Source organism: Myripristis murdjan, chromosome 4, assembly GCF_902150065.1.
Source record: "Myripristis murdjan chromosome 4, fMyrMur1.1, whole genome shotgun sequence".
Taxonomy (NCBI): domain Eukaryota; kingdom Metazoa; phylum Chordata; class Actinopteri; order Holocentriformes; family Holocentridae; genus Myripristis; species Myripristis murdjan.
In genome coordinates this window covers 25192491-25211485 of record NC_043983.1, presented here as the reverse complement: position 1 = coordinate 25211485, position 18995 = coordinate 25192491, and the positions used below count along the sequence as shown (strand labels likewise).

The 18995-nt window shown below is 40.5% G+C and overlaps 2 protein-coding genes across 11 annotated transcripts in view; one reads left to right on the top strand and one right to left on the bottom strand.

The window, feature by feature from the left end:
- The window catches only part of dock7 (dedicator of cytokinesis 7), a 62875-nt gene that overhangs the window by 38865 nt on the left and 5015 nt on the right, over nucleotides 1-18995 (bottom strand). For all 10 annotated transcript variants that reach the window (XM_030048824.1, XM_030048821.1, XM_030048822.1 and 7 more), the window contains exons 2-14: nucleotides 18330-18429; nucleotides 16154-16329; nucleotides 14853-14921; nucleotides 14547-14676; nucleotides 13392-13604; nucleotides 12333-12418; nucleotides 12154-12220; nucleotides 10649-10798; nucleotides 10318-10398; nucleotides 9802-9964; nucleotides 8738-8880; nucleotides 8455-8548; nucleotides 8113-8275 (exon numbers count right to left, since the gene is read on the bottom strand). In XM_030048824.1, the coding sequence (XP_029904684.1) occupies nucleotides 8113-8275; nucleotides 8455-8548; nucleotides 8738-8880; nucleotides 9802-9964; nucleotides 10318-10398; nucleotides 10649-10798; nucleotides 12154-12220; nucleotides 12333-12418; nucleotides 13392-13604; nucleotides 14547-14676; nucleotides 14853-14921; nucleotides 16154-16329; nucleotides 18330-18429 (1635 nt within the window). The remainder of the gene's footprint in view (nucleotides 1-8112; nucleotides 8276-8454; nucleotides 8549-8737; nucleotides 8881-9801; nucleotides 9965-10317; nucleotides 10399-10648; nucleotides 10799-12153; nucleotides 12221-12332; nucleotides 12419-13391; nucleotides 13605-14546; nucleotides 14677-14852; nucleotides 14922-16153; nucleotides 16330-18329; nucleotides 18430-18995) is intronic.
- angptl3 (angiopoietin-like 3) lies at nucleotides 619-5887 on the top strand. The gene is made up of 7 exons (XM_030048833.1): nucleotides 619-1258; nucleotides 2102-2212; nucleotides 2385-2496; nucleotides 2656-2769; nucleotides 3082-3177; nucleotides 4569-4841; nucleotides 5461-5887. The coding sequence occupies exons 1-7, from the start codon at nucleotides 725-727 to the stop codon at nucleotides 5643-5645; spliced, it is 1425 nt and encodes a 474-aa protein (XP_029904693.1). The 5' UTR covers nucleotides 619-724; the 3' UTR covers nucleotides 5646-5887.

Below are 18995 nucleotides of genomic sequence, written 5' to 3'. Positions count from 1 at the left end.
TGACAAGTCCACTCCGCTCCCCACATCACCACCCACATAGAAAGAGAGACACAGAAACAGAGCAAGTGAGAGAGAGAGAGAGAGAGAGAGAGAGAGAGAGAGAGAGAGGAGAGAGAGAGAGAGAGACTGATGCTAGGCTGATTCAGCATGACGCTAAATCAAACCAAGGAACATTAATTACACACAGCATTATCAATCAGGGCAAGTTGTGTGCAGGGTTATGAGGGGTGAGATTGATCAGACCGACAATCCATCAAAAACCTGTGATGGCCATTGTTGGCTTTCTGCTGATCAGCTAAAGCTCAGCACCACAGATGGAGCACATGGTAGGGTGTGGTACAGAAGGGGGGTTGGGTTTTGAACGGGTGTGGGTTGGAGTTAAACAGATAGTGGAGAGAGAGGGGGGGTATTTGCTATTTGCTCACTGCTGTGATTTGTTTGTTCAGGAGAGGAGGGGGCTCCAGGGGGATTTGAGGGGGTACAGAGCTAAAACATACTAGGGTTTAATGATCAGCTAATCCCCCCTCCTCTACTGAGAGGGTAGTATATAATACAGGGCAGCCTGCTGCTCTCACATCATTTTAACAAAGGTAGTCCAGCGGGAGAGACAGACAGGGTTGGGAAAGGAGTCAAGGGAGGCTTGCACACAGCGTCAGAGAGTGACAGCAGTAACAGTTTGTTAGAAAAATCTTCCTGTTCCACACAAAGACTGGACAAACGAACCATGATGAAGCTGTTGTGCCTGCTGCTGCTGGTGGCCAGTCTCGAAGCTACTCTCCCTACTCTGGACACCTCTGACAAAGAAGAATACCCAACCCTGCCCTCACAGGTCCTGACACAGACACCAACCCCAACAGAGGCCAAATCCCGCTTTGCCATGCTGGACGACGTTCGCCTTCTGGCAAACGGCCTCCTCCAGTTAGGCCAGAGTCTGCGGGAGTTCGTCCACAAAACCAAGGCCCAAATCAATGACATCTTTCAGAAGCTGAATATCTTTGACCGCTCCTTTTACCAACTCTCAGTGGTCACCTCGGAAATTAAGGAGGAAGAGGAGGAGCTAAAGAAGACCACCAATTTCCTGAAGACCAACAATGAGGAGATCAAGAACCTATCGCTGGAGATAAATTCCAAGATTAACAACATCCTGCAGGAGCGCAGCCAGCTTCAGACTAAAGTGGGAAGTCTGGAGGATAGACTGAAGGGGCTATCACAAAGCATCGTCCCTGCAGACCAGCTGATTGAAATCAGATCGCTCAAGGTGAGAAGCAACAAGTGCTGGCATAATGCCTCAGAACTGCTCATGTGAGAGTATATTATAGCACCTCTTAATGGTGGGTTATTTGTGCATAAATTAGATAGGTGACGGGTGAGTGAGTAAAAATGGTAATGTAAAAATTTTCCTTAAATTAAGTTAAAAACAATGGTTGGATTTAATAAATTAAGTTAACCTGGATGCCATCCACATATATCCAATTTCCCACTGCACATTAGTTAGATTCTATGTAAAGATTTCATGTAAAGATTATTGATCTTCATGTGATAAGAATAAAATGCCCTCTTACATGGTTGAATAGTTGCATTCTTGTCTAATGACAAATCTGAAAACCCTAGGAGTGCATGCAACTCAGCTCAAATGCTGTCAAAATATGTAGGACATGTAAGTTTCAAGACATTTAAAGACATTTAAAATGCAATAATTAAAAATAGAATTTTAACATATGTCCCCTACAGCAAACCAAAATTTTTACAAAAGAAAAATTGAACAGTCTGTTGGCATGATTAACAAGTCTTGCCATCTCCTACTCGGTTTGAGTGAAATTCATAATATTTTTCATTAATTTATAAACGTGGTGTTATTGAAGAAAGTGATGGCAAACTGATGGCTTGTAGTTACCGATTTGTGCCAGAGATATCAGTGCACACTTCTCTTTGGGCAAATTGAATCGTAGGTGACTGGACTTGTATTTGCCCAAAGAGAACGATGACCTGGATGAAGGAGAATATCCATAGACAGTGCATACTTGCTCTTCAAAAGACTGTTAAATAAAACATACATATACAGGTATAATGGACAGCTGTGACTTTGACCTGGCTTTTTTAGGAGGTGATTGAGGCTCAGGAGAGAACAATCTCTGATCTGCTGAAAGCTGTGAGGGAGCAGCATGATCAGCTCGACCACCAGAAAACCAAGATTAAAAGCCTGGAGGAAAAGGTTGACAAAAATTCTGCTTATGTCACTACCAAACAAGCTATGCTATTTTACCATATACTACAAGATATAATCAATATAATGAAAACATATAGCTCACAATCTGATTTCACCAGTCTTAGGTTCAAGGTCTTACAACATTCCTTAACACTGTAAATTGTGCCTTCTCTTGCAGCTTAGCTATGAAACTTTTCAAGACACAATTGTTAAGGCGGTTGATTCAGATCCAGTGGAACCTGATATGTTTGAATATCTGACAGAAAACTCAACTAGCCTGGAGACAAATGGTAAGAGAGGTGAAAAAATAACACACCCTACAAACAAAATTCAACAGTTTTTGGTAACTTGGATAGAAAATAGAGTATACTTTATGTTGCAACACATTAGTGGCTGCCACATTTCTTACCATATGCTATCCTCCAATGTCTTTCTTCATTGTGTTTCAGATTTCCCCACGGATTGCAGTGAGTTGTTTGACAGAGGAGAGAAAAACAGTGGAGTCTACACTATCAAGCCAAACCAATCGGAGCCATTCAGTGTTTACTGTGAAATGGGTTCAGGTGGGTGAGACTCAGGCAATCAATCTTGTGGTACTTTAGAGACCACACCAAAATACACCTCCTATTTTAGCAAGTATTTGAGGGAACCAGGTTTGTAAAATAAATCCTTAGCATTTAAGTGCAAATGCTTATAATTAAATTAACCCAAAAGCTGGGCAATCCAGTTAGGTGGCCACAGAATAGGTTATCCAAAAAGTCAGACACTGCTGTGGGCATCTTTCCTGAGAAGACTTCCTGACACTTGTGCAAGCTTGTGTGTGTGACTTTCATTACAGTCAACTGACATAAAATTATTTTCCACCTATTCCACAGATGAGGGCTTGACCATCATTCAAAACAGAAATGATGGCTCTGTGGATTTTGACCAGACATGGGAAAAGTATGAGAAAGGCTTTGGAAATCTGGAAAGTGAGTAAATTCTGTCTTACTCTAATTCTATTAGATTTAAATAAATTAGATTATGCTGTTTTTCTTCATAAATCCACATTTGCTATTAAGTGTTTGGTATAAAATGTGCTTCAGATTATTGGGAAGTAATCAAAATTTTTATATCTTGACGAATTAAGGATTCCAATTGAAATTAAATCTACATAAAAAAAAAAGTTAAGCATCTAACTACATAAAAGGAACTGAAACCAAAAATATAAAAACAAAATAAAAAGAAAAAAGGCACAAAATAGTGCTTGAAGAATTTACAAAAGCATGACATGGTCTTGTAATCTTTTGTGGCATATTCCAAGGTCAAGCATCATACAAAACACCAAATCAAATGAAGTGAGTGTTTGTGAGTGTGGGTACGTTACTGGGGCTGTATCAAGTGGGTACCTCAAATCAGAGGTTTCTCTGGATTAGATCCACAACTAATCCAGCCACCCTAAAACTCCACCCTGCCCCCAACCACCAAATACAGCTAAAGGTGCTTCCATTACCCTGATGGGATGGGTGATTCTGATCATTAAGTGTAATAATTGAGCCAATAAATGGGCTTTGGGCTTTCATGAAATAATTTCATGAAAGCCAAAACTGAATTCAGAGTGAAAGACTCTTTGGTTCAACAACACAGAGACTCTGAATTTCATCTTCTCAGTCTGAGCAGCCATACAGATAGAAAGTAAAGTGGAAATTCGGTTAAGCATTTGAAGATAAGAGCACAGTCTCTGTCCCTGACTTGTCATCTTCTCACCAAAAGCCAGTGTGCATTCAGGGACAAAATGAAACAGCCTCTGGAAGGCATTTTTAAGTACTTCCTGTACAGACGGCCAAAGGAAGTAGTAATTGTAGCTTATCAGCCTTCAGTTGACAGAATGACTTCCTGTTGTCTGAGCACTCTGGCTATATTTCTCTCTTACACTTGCTAGACTTGGCTAGCTGCCCATAGGTACAGTCATGCTACATTCCATTGAAGCAATGGCTCCTGCAGCCATGAATTCTTCAGTGTCAGTTTCTTTTTACAACCAGCTATCTAATGGTTTTGCTTTAAAGCTGCCTACAACACACTGCCACAGGCCAAGGGAAACAGGTTTCTAGTGTTTAAACTTGCCTCCACTGGAACAAGAAAAGAGTCTCTAAACCTATACAAGACTCATCATAAATGGCTAAATTAATTGGTAAAAACCTTTATGTAGTATGAGTCTTCATGGGTATGTGTGAATAAATGTGAGATATAGGATCAATCTACCAAAATTGAAAAGAAAAAATAATGTAGAAATCAAGTACTGCTATTTGAAATGATTCACAAATATTTTGTGTCATAAAAATAAACCAGCAAAGGGTAAAAAGGGATGCATTGTTTTTAACAGAGGAGTTCTGGTTGGGCTTGAAGAAGATTCATAGCTTGGCAGGGCAGGGAGCCTACATCCTACGTGTCGATCTGGCTGACTGGAAGGAGGAGAAGCACTGGGCTGAATACCAGTTCTCACTGGGAAGTCCCTCCACCCACTACACCCTCCATCTCAGCTACATCTCGGGTGACCTGCCTGATGCCATGGCCAACAGCACCGGCATAAGCTTCTCTACAAAGGACAGAGTCAGTGACAACCAGCGCAACTCCAACTGTGCTCGCAACTACACAGGTAAAGAATAACAACGGATTACAAAAGATAGATTACACACAGTCAAGTATCAGCACAAGCACCTAATACCTACTGTACCTGTATCACCACTACAGGTATAATCAGAGTAATGAACTCATGCACAGGCAGTACTGCTACAGTCAACTTTCAAAAACATTGTTGATCCATTAAGCGCTGTTACCAGACAAGGCCATTTTGTTACCATCACATCACACCAGAATAGAGACACAATAAGAAGATAATGCAGGTAACAACCACACCCTCAATATGAAATTCCTGTCCGTATATAGCTAGTTGTAGAAAAAAAGTGGCCAGAGGGAATTAATGCCTTGTCCCCCACAGGTGTCTGTTTGTCAAAATGAAAATATATCTAAGAAGACTGCCTCATAAAACACAAACTGTGAATTTGCACATTGAGTTGATATGAAACCAAAAATGGCTCAACCTCATCCAGGAACCAAGTTCCTGGATGAGGTCTTTATGAGTAAAGGTTTACGGTCTAGTCTGATGATGGCTCTACTTTCCTGGGTGATGGCCATGGTTGTGGAAGTCAATGGTCTTGATTATTGGGCTTAATATGTTTGCACATCTGATATTTCTTGTTATGACATTTCGGCAGGTGGTTGGTGGTTTAGTGCCTGTGGGGAGACCAACTTGAACGGAAGGTACCTGTGGCTGAGAGCAAAGGGACGCTCACTGAGGAGGAAAGGAGTTCACTGGAAGTCAGGCTCAGGGACCTCCTATTACCTCAAAACAACTAAGATCTCCATACGATCAGCTACTGCTACTGATAACATAAACTGAATCCCGCAATGATTCCTACCTTCATTCATAACATAAAAGCTTTTTTCACATACACAAATTATATATATTGCTCAGCCTAAAGTTGCATTGAATGGTAATCTATAGCATGAAACTACTTAATCCAGGCATACTCCATGTCTATAACAACAGTAGCTTAGCCACCACTGTAACATTAGGCTGACTGCTTCCACCCTTCTTCCATACATCATTCTGTCAGAGGCTACAAGCCAAAAACATTATCTATGTCAGAGAAGAAAACTCTGAACTGTCATGATGATGCAACTACCACACACAGGTCTTTAACCTCCTGTGTTTTATCCAGAGAAAGTAAAATTATTATTGTGCAATGTCTGCAAACACATTCCATCCCAAGATAGATATTTATTGGTCCACATCAGCACCCTAATACTGTCTGCAAAATGTCACAGCACTCTAGTATAGAAAAAAAACGGGTAGGATTATAATGCAATCATAAAAATGAAATTGCATGGCAACTCATTTAGGTGAACTTAAATACATTTGTCAGCTTCTTTTGTTATCTACAGCTATTTAAAATGTGTATTTTTTCCACATAACAGGATATTGTGTTGCATGTTTCAGGAGACTAAAGGTTCAAACCTAAATAGGTTATTACATGGACTTAGTGCAGCAATTTACAGTGCTATGGTAAAAGTCTGGGAGCCAGAGTCCTGAAAGGTTTTCCACACAGGTGGGACAACATCGGCTGTCAAATAAAGTGGGGAAAAAAAGGAAATACAAAGCTTTGCAGCACACTCGCAAAATGTTAGCTTGGTTTGTTCTATGTTCTTTTTTTACTTTACAATGTATTTAAACCATTTTCATACTGTTTTATCAATTATTTTGTTACAATAAGGTCATTATCATGTATTTTCCTGTATTACTGAGTCATATTGACTCTTCCACTTTTTCAGCATACTACAATAAATATGTTTATTAATAATTTCATCCTATTGTGTAGTTAGGTGCTCTGATAACTTGATATCTATTTATGAATACAAAATAAATATCTGCAAACATGACCAAGTGACTGACTATTGTTGTTGTTCTTTTTACTGGCCACTGATAATTAAGTGATGAGTTAATTTTGTTCAAGCCATTTTGCATATTAAATTGGGACTAAACCAAATGCTTGCTTAGGGAAATTGGTGAAACGGCTGTTGTAAAAATTGCTGCTGCCAGGAACTGCATGGCAAATCACTCAGATGGCTGGTCCAAAGCTAACATAAGCCAAAAAACTGACCTGGTGCTATGCTGACATTATTGTGAGTAAGTGATAAAGAGTACGTGACCACTACCACATCAGTTCAGTCATCAGTCAATATGTATGACAATGTTTTCATTTACAACTCAAATTTCTTCACATGTGCATTAGTATCTACATAGGCTGGTTCAATATATAGGACAGGCTTACCTTGTATACGTGTAATAACTACTCTAACACTAATTGTATACAAACCCTTCTAATAAAACTACCTTCACCGTTAAGTGCTTCTATTTAGGAGGCTGTTTGAGGAAACCTGGTAACCTGAGATCACTGTTTAGGTTGAATGACCACATATATTTCCCAACACCACAATAACTTCAAAGAAACCATTCACGGATAAGCACTACTATCATTAATGGGATTCCAAAGTCTTGTTGGAAAATGGACCAGTGTATGCAGTCAACCTTCCCTTGGGAATACAAACATTTAAAAAAAAAAATACTCAATAAAAATTTGACATTGTGTACTTCTGTCCATATCCTGACATATGGTGGTGGATCAAATACAGCTGACAACAGTTAATCTACAATAGGAGGTCACCTGGTTATCTGCACAGAAACAAGGCCTGGGGCAGGGAGGCCGTGTCAACACCAACATCTGATAATAAGGACTTCTCTCCCTATGACCTTGACAAAAATAGCAATAGGGCAGACTGAATATGTACACAGTCACCAGGCAGACATGAGGTGAACATTACCCAGCAGTGAATTCAGTGTCCCAACAGACATGAGTCAGCTCCGCAACAAAGCTAAAGTTGATAGATACTTTTTTTTTTTTTTGGTTCAAATACACATTCAGTGCTCGGTTAAAGTGTGTATGCTCAGTGAAAGGATGGCCATGGTGTAGGAGCTAGTTTGGTATTTGCACCCCCTAAAATGATCAGCAAGATGTGACATGTCATCTTAGTATAGCGTTGTTAGTCTGAATCATCCAACACATAAAACCAGGAATGTATACTTCCATGAGGCACGCTACAACAAAGCAGCATACAAACCACTTTCAAGTCAACCAATTCAACATTTGCCTCAAAATTCAAAAACAGAAAAATTTACACATATGCCTTACAACAACCCACTGAGTAATTACTGGGACTTCAAAGTTTCAGCTTTAGGAGGGGCTCTAGAAACTGAAACTAAATAGAAAATGTCCCCATTTTCATCCCTCCACATGGGTTTTCTGTACCTGTATGTGGTGTTGGGCACATAGACGTCCCTGGCAGGAAACTCCAGGATCTCCCTGGTGGGGCGCACCCTGCTGTCTGGGTAGGGTTTGACCTGCTGAAGGTCAGGGGTCAGGCAATAGTGGGGGTTTTCTGGAGCCGGAGATATGTCTAACTTCAACTGGGCTGTAGTAGATGGAGATGTAGGGGGAAGAAGAGAGGGAATGCAGGTGTGAAATACAGGAGAAGTTGAGAGACAGGGAGAAGAGAGAGCGAGAAAGAGAGAGAGAGAGATTAGTATTTTTTCATTTCAGCTTGGTTGAGCAATTAAGTGAACTCGGTGAACGCGGTGAGGATGTCTGTACCTGTGATGGGTCTGAGTCTCCTCAGCACAGAGGAAGGCCTTCTCATATCAGCCAGGAACTTAAACAGGTCCTCATCACTCAACCTGTCACCCTCCTGAAACACACACATACACATGCAACATAAAAAAGTAAAAAACTTAGAATAGAGACCAGAACAGAATAGTGTGAATTAGCACAGCTAAAAAAGGCTAAAAAACTATTCTGTGTGTGAGAGTCTGTGTGTGCATGCCTGGATGTGCAGGTGTGCATATTATGTGCATGCTACATGGATCTCGGTGCAGACCTGTTTGAAGAAGTTGGTGACAGTAAGCGTTGCAGGTCTGAAGCCTGTCAAACTGCATGACTCATCTCCACTGGTCGTCCTCTCCAGGGAACGCCTTCCCATGATGCTCGAGTTCCTCCGCTCTGACCATGAGCCTTTTCTCTCTGCATAAAACCAATAACAAGGCATTCAACATTTCATGCCAAAATGAGCAGAACAGAACAGTGTGTATTACGCATTTCCATTTTTTTTGCGTTCCCCCTCTGTTGCCATTTTCCAGGCTAAACTAAAGACTTCATGTTTTCTAAGACCTTTGAGTGTCCTCAAGGTCTTAATATTTTAAGGTGTTAGTGTAAGTTAGTGTTATGTATTTCTTCTGTGATAGTGATTATTATTAATCTCAACTGCATTCTACTGTTTTTTATGTTACTATACTCTATCTTATCTTATTGTATAGCACTTTGCTCAACTCTGGTTGTCTTTAAATGTGCTTTATAAATAAACTTGGCTTGACATGATATTTCTTAACCCAACTGTTGAGAGCCTTTTCTTTTTGGGGGACAATTAGGAACAACCACATGATGAATCCTATTTTCTGCCCGATGTGATAGAGAATCAGGAGTAGACAGCTGCATAGCATCTACCTCACAAAAAAAGGCTGCAACCAGAGTCAGCATCAAAGAAATGTGACCTTGAGCGGTCAAAGGTTAGACAAACACAAAGGCTCAAACTCAAAATAACAGACCAATAATCAATATGGCTGGACACTTTGTTTGGATGATTTCGCCCCTGTTTAAATTTGCTCTCCTCATTATTTGCTGTTGGAAAGTTGCTTTTAGATAAAATTTTTCAAGTGTGGTCATGCACTGATGCATCCATGAGCCCTGTGCATGACTACTGCCTGCCAGACTTCCACTCCTCAATAACATGTGACACTGCGACTGGACACCTATATAATCTTAAAAACAAAAACCTAAACCAAGCATTTTGCATCTTCCCATTCAAACTGATCATGAGCTGATATAAATACATGTTTAAATTTGCAAATGCTTAGCAAAGGGAAATAATTGTTTCAAGTTTCTGACCTGAAAGGCTCATCTCCAGCTCTGTGTCTCTCTCAAGACTGCCAGCACTGTTGACGATGTTCATCAAGTGGATGGCAGTCCAGGCAAAGGGCATGCGGTATCGGCCCAGACGCTGACAAAACTGCTCTGACTGGCTACGAAGCTTCTCCAGCTTCTCTTTATTCTAGGAAAAAAAACAGGAAACATTAACCTAATTAATTATCTTCTAACACAGTTATTTGTTTGTTACTAATGTTACAGACATAAGTAAATATAGTCTACAAAACTATGTGCCAATTCACTTACTCATGCATCCTGTGACGAAAGGTTATTTTAGATTAGCAACATTTTGACACTACAAGGGACAAATGTCCAAGAATTTGTAAATGGGACTACAGTATGTGGCTAATATAGTGGGCTATAAAGAACATACTTTTTATAAGATATTAAAATACTTGTCATAAACCAGAAACAAGCCTCTATATCATTCTGGGTCCCACTCATCATCAAAAAGATAATGTTTCAGGCAGACCATACCTTGGCAGCGTCAGACTCTTTGAAGACCATGTAGGGCTCAGCACACTCCCCAATGTCACCTTGCTGCAATACTTTCTCCAGCTGGGAGGCACACAAAGCACACAGAGCTTTCAGTCACACCACACTCAAACACAGCAATGGACTAAACAAGCAAGGCAGAGACAGAGATGGACATTGCAATACAGCAGTAAACAGAAGATGTAATATATTTGCCAAGACGGCTTATGTCTATTATTCAGCTTGCTACTTTCCCCAAGCAAGTCCCCCAAGTCCACATTAGCAAATGAAAGAAACTTCAAAGAAAGAGGAAATGATGCCATCAGACTCAGACCTGGATAACCAGGAAGACATCCTGGGAGGGGTAGGTGATGGAGAATATGGCAGAGCGTGCAAGAGTGGAGATGGCCGCTGTCTGGATGTGCGGACGCAACATTGCCTTGGTTTGCTCAGAGTTCAGGTCAAAGAAGAAGTTCTCTGATATCTGAGGGACACAGAGACACAAACACACACAGTAAACTATAACCATAATATGAACCCAACACAGATCTCACCAAACTCAACACATGATCAGCAAACAAATTTAAAATGTAATGGAACTATGAGGCAGATTTGTGCTAAACAGATAAGAATCACTTAGTATTCACTCCTAAATTCGTGAATGCACTGCTCTGTTAGTTTAACTTGATTTTGCGCTCACATGACACACATACCAACATTTTAGTGACAAAAAACGTCTTGTTCACAGGTGGAACTATTGAGCAAAGCAATATACATGAGTAGCGTTTCCCCCAGAAAAATTATTAGACCAGGTGCAGTATTGCTTCAACGTGCTTGCGGAGGTCTGAAGAGTGGTTTAAGAAGCGCAGATGTTTTTCGCAGACACAGCAAGCACTGCAATATGTAATTTGTCTTTCTTAGATTTTGGTAAAGCACTATGTCCAAGTATGGCTACTGGCCATGAGTTTTTGCTGGAAAATGTAACTTGCAGGTTTCCTCATTCTACTTGTCTCCTTGCTATGCGGTTGGCATCTTGGCATGTACTGTAAAGTGTTTCTCCTATTACGACATTTAGAGCAGAAAAGAGACTAATAAGAGTATAAATTGCAAATAACAAAACATGAAAACTAGTCTGTTACTAAAGACTAGTAATTTTTCCCTAATTTGGGTTTGTAATGCCTGCCGGAGGTCTAGAAAACCACCCTAAAAACCTGGACATCGTGAGTACAGGTGCAGGACGAAATTCCCCCTTGACCTGATAATAAGCAGTTTTAATGGTATCAGATCTGCTAAGTTGTTACTGTTGATTGAATTAGGTGCAATCAGGAACTACTGTTGTTACTGAGAGAAAAACAAAAAGAAACATTAGGAAAGCTCAGCACGTGTTGCATTCATGGACCCTCGGACAGTACTGTTTGGGAAATACCCAATTCTCCAGCACCTGCAGCACCCCTAGTTCACATATCCATGCTTAAAATTAATTTTCTCATGATGTTTTGGCCTGGCAAGAGGTCACTTAAGGCCCAGTGGCCTGCTGGACTTGAACTACACAGGGAGAAATCCTGTATGAGAGATCTGCTCAACACGGCAACTGCTACCCTCTAGTGTTTATCAGCTACAGAGGGGGGAGAGACACCGAGGGTTGATGGGGTTCTAGGATAGATACATAGTTCCAGCTTATGATTTAACTGCATTCCCACAAGCATAACAGGGCCACTACATAAACTTTTATAGTCCACTCATCGAATTCGCGTTCGCCTCCCAACAATTTTAATGGTTGGCAGAAGTGACCCAACAACTCAGGGCTGAGGTGGCACTGAGGAAAGCATAACAGCTTACCTTTTTCTTCTCCTTGACATCGTATAAGGCCAAACTAGCGAATATGGGTTCAATTTCGATTTCGAACCTTCAAGGGGAAGGAAAAAAAATGAGTGGGTCAGCAGAAAGCGGCAGTTAAAAAAAAAGAGCACAGAGCTTAAAAGGCTTTTTTTCCCTGAAAAAGGCTGTCTACCACTTACTTCAAGGACAAGCACTTGACGAGTAGCCTCTGGCCAAAGTGTTCTTTCGGCACATCAGGCACACAGTGGCGTTCGATGGGCTCCTCCTACACATCCACCAGAAAAAAAATACAAAGAAAAACCATTAAAAATATGAAAACTGCGGTGGTGAACGCCTGATTGTGTATGGAAACTATTATCAGAAAAAAAATAAATTCATTCATGTTGATACTTTATATAAAGAGGCATGAATTCACTGGCTCGGGACCACATCATTCCTTGCAACAGGTGTAACAGATGTGACTGCAGTAATAGCCATGCTCTTAAAAACACATTACATGAAACAAAAACAAGTCCATTCCCAGAAGACCAGAAAAGACACATTTAAATGAACTATTCATCACAAATTCAATTTCTAATGGAGGGCTTCACTGTGAGGGTTAAAGTGAGCTTAGATGATGGCTACAAAGACTTTACCTTCCTTGCTTCCTATCCTTAACCATCAGAAGGGATTTAGAAAAGTGTCCCAAAATCAACCCATATTCAGAGTGGCAAGCACCACTAGTAAGTCACAGAGTGATGTCAGCTCTGCCTTGAATATTTTGGTCCCATTCATTTCTTTGAGAAAGGATTTTACTCAACCTTTCCCTTGAAACTATGAAATATAGTCACAAGGTTGTGCTGGCTCTGTTTCATGATCATACAAGGCTTGCTGTGACACTTCCAAGAAATGACTATTATGGCTGCCTAACCTTTTACTACTGAAGTGTGCCTTAATCACCAAAAATACTGACATTCACTCTGCTGCATAACAAACATTCATGCAGCGGTTTTATGTGTTAAAAGTAATTTCCTGACATTACCGGATAGCATTTCAACTCAAAGGCTAGTTGAGTTCATTGGCTTGTTTGAATCCAGGAATGCTCCCAGTGTACTGGATTTGGTTACTGGGAGATTCAGATTTCATTTTCATTTATGTTGAAGCTTCTAAGTCTGATTCTTGGTCCCCAAGGGACAAAATGTGTAATTAAATTGTAACCAATAGAAAAAGGATTCAAGTGTAGGTAAAAAAAAGTGTACCTCATCGAGAGCGGGGTGCAGGGCAAAGAGTTCACGGTGGCGGTGGGACTTGCGCTGCTCTTCATTGTGCCGGTCAATCTCCTCATTGGGGGAGCGGTCGAGGAGGTGGGGGAGGAGGGCGTCGGGAAGGGAGTTCTTCAGGTCAAAGATGCTGCAGGCCCAGCTGCCCCGTGGAGTGTCATCTATTGACATGGACCGCCGCTTCAGTTCATCCTTCAGGAAATCAAATGCACAAACAAATCTAAGCGTGGTAAGACACACAAGCAAGTATACACATCAGCTGATCGCAGTATAGGAAAAAGATAACAAAGTTGATAGTCATCCAAAACAAATCATGTAAGGAACCTGAAATTCGAGCGTGCTGATTCCAGTATCAAGGTAATTTGACATGAAAGATCACTCTCACAGTGGTGGAAATTTTATATGACCATGAGAAATTTTCCGATTAGACTGTTGCAAAATTGTTTTCAATAACCAGAGTTGGTTTAAGGTAGATTATAGAGGCAGGCTTGGCAAACTTGTGCCCTAAAATAACTATTTACTGCAAACAGTATCATACATTATTTTCATTCAGTGTACAAACAACATTACATGTCATTTGGTGGATGATTTTATCTAAACCTTTTATCCATGACTTCAGCGGAATTTCAGCGACAAATCATTGCAGCAGTGTCATGCTGTATCTGAGGGAAGGAAATAGTAGTGTGCGCTCACTCTGCCCCAATTTTTGCGTACCACAAATATCATGGAATATAAATACCATCCTGAAAAAAAATGCAGAAACTCAGAGTCTGCTCTCTAAGCACTGCTGCTGATGGAAAGGTGATCAACAGTAGCAGCAGATATCTTCCACAATAAATACAGGTTTATTTGGATCAATTGCACACAAACTACTGTTTACACCCTAGACAAAATTTTACATATTCGTGCTAATCTCGTGCATACTTAAAACAAAGAAAACAGCTTTGTTTGAAGTATGCACGAGATCAGCCAGCATGATAACAGCCATGCCTCAAGCTGCAAAAGATGAGCCACTTTTCCAAAACAGAAAATGGGCCAGATTACTTTGAGTGATTTATCTCATAGATGATCATTTACACAGAGCATTTAGTACAAATGGGTAAAAAAAGATTTGAGTTGATGCTAGTGTACTACCTGGTCATCCTGGTAGCTGCTGCTGTCTGGCATCTCATCAGCCTCAAACACTTGTTTGGGCAAGCCTTTTTGACGCTCCTTCTGCTTGTCCAGAGTGTTGGGGTTAAAGCCCGTACCAAGCTTGTGGTATCTGAAAGAGTGAGCAAAAGAACAATTTGAGTGTTATCTTGTATGACACTATGATTAATATTTATCACTGATTTGTAAACTTTCTATGATTCCCAATTATTAGCCAAAAAACAAAGAGTTAACAGTTTGAATCAATTTGATTGAAACACAGAAAATCTCCACACAACAAAGTCTTACTTTCTGTTGACGATGGCCCAGTCCTCTGTGTAGGATCTGACACAGTCTCGCACATGAGGATCAGTGTCCCTGCATAAGGACAGAATCAATCATTGAAGGAAGGTTTATTTTAATGAGGAAATTCAAACATCTTTAAGTGTGCACACAATGTTTGTGCTGCCTCTCTGTCTCAAATGATGAGCAAAAGGTTAAATCCAGAAGCCTGCCATCTTTAGGCAGTGGTGCATTTAGGAAGTTTTCAAAATAACTGAGAAGAGTAATATTGATACAAAGATTTAAATATCACAAAAAACATTTAAGAGCAGTAAAAGTGTTTTGCATTAGCGTTTTGCATTAATGCAAAATCATTAAAAGGGATCAGCTTTCTCTTTTGCCAAAGTGGCAGCATTGAGACTTATCAGTACTTTTCAAACATTAGTATGAACAGCTACACTGAAGGAGAAAATGTCCCTTTCTTTTCAGTGAATCACTAGAATCTCCAAATATCTCCAAATCAATAAGAATAAAAGCCAAGCATAACATGACACACATGTGAATTCAGTGTTCTGTTTCTCTTGATCATGAATTGATGGCTATAATTGCTATAATTAGGTTACAAGGATGAAAGAAGAAACTTCCTGAGTTCAGTGACTGGGTTAAAGCTAATACAGTACAGCATGGAGGGCTCTGACAAGATCTCTAATGATAGGGCAGCCTCATAGCCATGCTGGGACTTTGCTCTGGCAGCCAGAGGTAGGTTAGCCACTGGATCAAGTTCAGGTTTGCACATGGGGTGACACAAAACATTAAACTGAGACCCACAGTTGGCTCATTATACAAAGAAAACAAGTGTCACGTTAAGAAGATAAAGCAAGCCTCTAAAACACTTGTAACATCAAAATACTTGAATAAACACTTAGGCTAATTTCTCCATTTCATTTCTCCAAGTGTGTCTGAAAACTGTTTTTGTTATGGTACTACTGCTACGGCACCATGGTTATCAAGAAGCAATTTCAGGTCTATCAGTGGGGCCTGAAGACACTCCATGACTCTATAGTCTGTGTACTGTCAAACTTCATCCTGGTTTTCAGCACATGAGAAACTAATGCATTCACTGAGCAGTCTCCAATCAACAAAACAAAGCTTTATTATTGTGGACAATAAATCTTTACACTTTCAGCTGCAAATTTCCACACCACTCCCACACAAATCTTTTGGTATTCATAAAGAATACCAAAACATCACCGCCATAAAAGTGCCATGGGATTTTACTGCACTCTACACTTTCTATTACAATTCCTTTCAACTGTCTGACACCTTACCCTTCTTCTGGGACAGCTTGTGCGACTGTGCGACATTCCCTGGGTGTGTAGATGACCTCGATGTCATCTGGGGGAAACTCAATCAGGTCTCTCAGGGGACCTGACTCAATGACGGGAGGGTGAGTGATGAGGTACTCTTCAAAATCCACCGGCTCCACCGCCTCCGTGAGGGGAACCTGGGAGAAGATGGGATGGGGTTGACAGAGAGATCAAGAGAAGGATGGGGAGAAGAAGAGAGACAGAGGAGACATGTATTAGTTATTAGCTATAAAAACAGTTATACAGTATGCAGGCTATTGTAAATTTCTCAGTAACAGCTTTAGGGGATTGATTTCTCAAAGTATTTTTGAGGAAAGCAGCAGTGTTAGGGTTATTACTCACTGTGAGTCTGCATCACGCACATCACTAACAGGCCCAGAACTGTCTGACACTATCAAACCCATCTATGAGTCTATTTCTGTTGAAAGCACAGTTCTAGATTTAATTATCTAATTCTAGGATGTAAAATCAGTTCTAAGGAACATACATTTCCAATACAGGAATGATATGGGATGCTCTCAAATGCCCTTAAGTTGACTCAACTAACCAGATTAGCAAGTCCTGGCAAGTGTGCTACTTCAAGCATAGACTAATGGACTAATGCTTTCATGGGTCTTAGTCGGCGTCTAAAATAAAGAGCCCAGGGGGAATCTTTTTTACAGCTGGTTCAATTTAAGTGTGTGTGTGTGTGTGTGTGTGTGTGTGTGTACGCGCGTGTATGTGCGTGTTTGTCTCTCTCGAGGAATTTGTAACACAAACACCCTTTCACAGTTTAATTAAAAGCCAACTTTAGCCTAATTAAGGAGGAGAGGGGGAGTGTTTGCTGGCATTTCGGCACACGGCTCCTGAGGGTCAACTGCCGCTGCCCCTTTAACACAACACAACACAATATCTAGCCAGAGGAGTCAAAAACTGTTAATCCTAAAAACAGTGGAGCAGAACGAGACTGGGTGTGATGAACAGGCCTGTCAATGGTTGGCTGACATGTTAGCGGGGCTTGGTCAAATGGGAAATTATAACTACAAATAAACAACAACTAAAAATAATTACATCTTTACAGTCCGTTGTAACATAATGCTATATTTATGGTTGTCACAAGAAGTGATACTTATCCCAAAATTTTGATAACGACACCAATACTAGTGTTTTTATTGTCAAAGTATTATCGCAACTTGGTACCTCACTCTGTAACTCAGTGTTCCTTTTCTAATGTTGCCAGGCTGTTCACACTATTAACTACAAAAGAGACATGAGCAACACGAGCAATTTTTCACAGCAGCCCTTTTGACATGAGTATCAGGGCAAACACAGATGTTCCCAATGACATTAATTAAGCTTCTGTTCCATTTAGGTCTAACAGAGCCAGGGCCCTGGTGTTGTGCATGCTGGCTCACTGGAAAGGCCCCGGTACAATAAGGCCAAATCCACAACAATGTGGAGAAATCTGGAAACACTGTTTCCACATCAAATTGTTTTTGTCCATACTGGCATTATCACAAAGTTTTCAAAAAGTTGGCCATGCACACCAAAAACACTGTAATTTCTTTAATAGGTATGCACAGAGCAACACTTGCCCGCCATGTCAGTTGTTTTGGTTCCAGCCAAAATCACGACAATCATACATTATACGTCATTCATCACAAAACCCTGTGTCTTCTCCATTTTTCATTGGCCATTCTACAACACAAACCTAGTGTGTTCAAATGTATCCACTTGGGAGAGCGCTTTTCAAAAGATTTGATATGCGACAGAAAAAGAAAGATGCTCTGTCTAGTTTAGTGTGGACTTGGATCAGGACTTTGATTAATGTAGTGACAATGTAGTGTGTTTAATGTAGTGTGTTTACTCTGCTATATCATGTCAAAATGGCTGCTGTGAAAAAGTTCTATTAAACTGCATATAGCACAGTCATGCTTTCTGACAAGGCCAGTTTTATACCACCCCAAAAATGATGAATTTGGGATGAAACTGTAAATTATTACCAACTAGTACAAAAAAGGCTGTCTTCTGCATAAAGGAATAGTACATATAAATAATTGTGCAACGCAGTTTGAATAGGCTTAACATCAGTGTTTTAGTATAACCGAGGTTCTTGTTGGCAAGCTCTGGCCTTCCAGTGCTTTTTGAGTGTACTCACTGTGTTGCTTGCAGCGGCACCAACATTGAGGTTTTTGAGGAGCTGTGGGGAGCCCCCATACTGGCCAGCTATCTGCTTCCTGACCTCTGCTGCCACAGTCCTGCAAAAAGAGGAAAGATGAGTAGAGACAGAGTGACAGTGGGTCAATACCAGGAAATCACTGTCATTTTTCACATTTCAATGAAGAAACCAGGCATGGCTGCTGTAGTTGTGATCTGGCTGGAAAGTCCAAGAAATCCCAGGGGTAGAAGCGGGGTAAATGTCAGGTAGGCAAAATACTGTGATGCTTCCTGTGTTGATATTCTCCTGCCATGTTAATGCAGAGAATTCCAGTTATTTTAATGACATTTTATGGATATTCATGAAGGATTTGTGGTGACATTCTGTCAGATGATACATTACAAACTAGAAAAAATGGTCAATGAAACTGTAAGGAAAAATCACAAAACCATAAATTTTACAGGGTAATTTAGGCTTTTAGGCTACTCTTACGTACATGATCCAACAACATTGGCTCACTGGCTCAGGTCATACTGATAAATTAGTCTATAAACTAATTAATCACTGGCCTGTTTGGTCATTGCTGTGCTTACAAGATGTAAGCTTTTTGCTTGCATTTGGCCCATTATATTAACATGGAAGTGAGACGTTAACTTGGAAGCATCT

What these genes read in the sequence shown, in the direction of transcription:
- angptl3 (XM_030048833.1), top strand. Translation starts at nt 725, where the DNA reads ATGATGAAGCTGTTGTGCCTGCTGCTGCTGGTGGCCAGTCTCGAAGCT. An exon ending in TTAAAAGCCTGGAGGAAAAG is followed by an intron (nt 2,213 to 2,384) that starts GTTGACAAAAAT and finishes CTTCTCTTGCAG; the next exon opens with CTTAGCTATGAAACTTTTCA. An exon ending in AACTAGCCTGGAGACAAATG is followed by an intron (nt 2,497 to 2,655) that starts GTAAGAGAGGTG and finishes ATTGTGTTTCAG; the next exon opens with ATTTCCCCACGGATTGCAGT.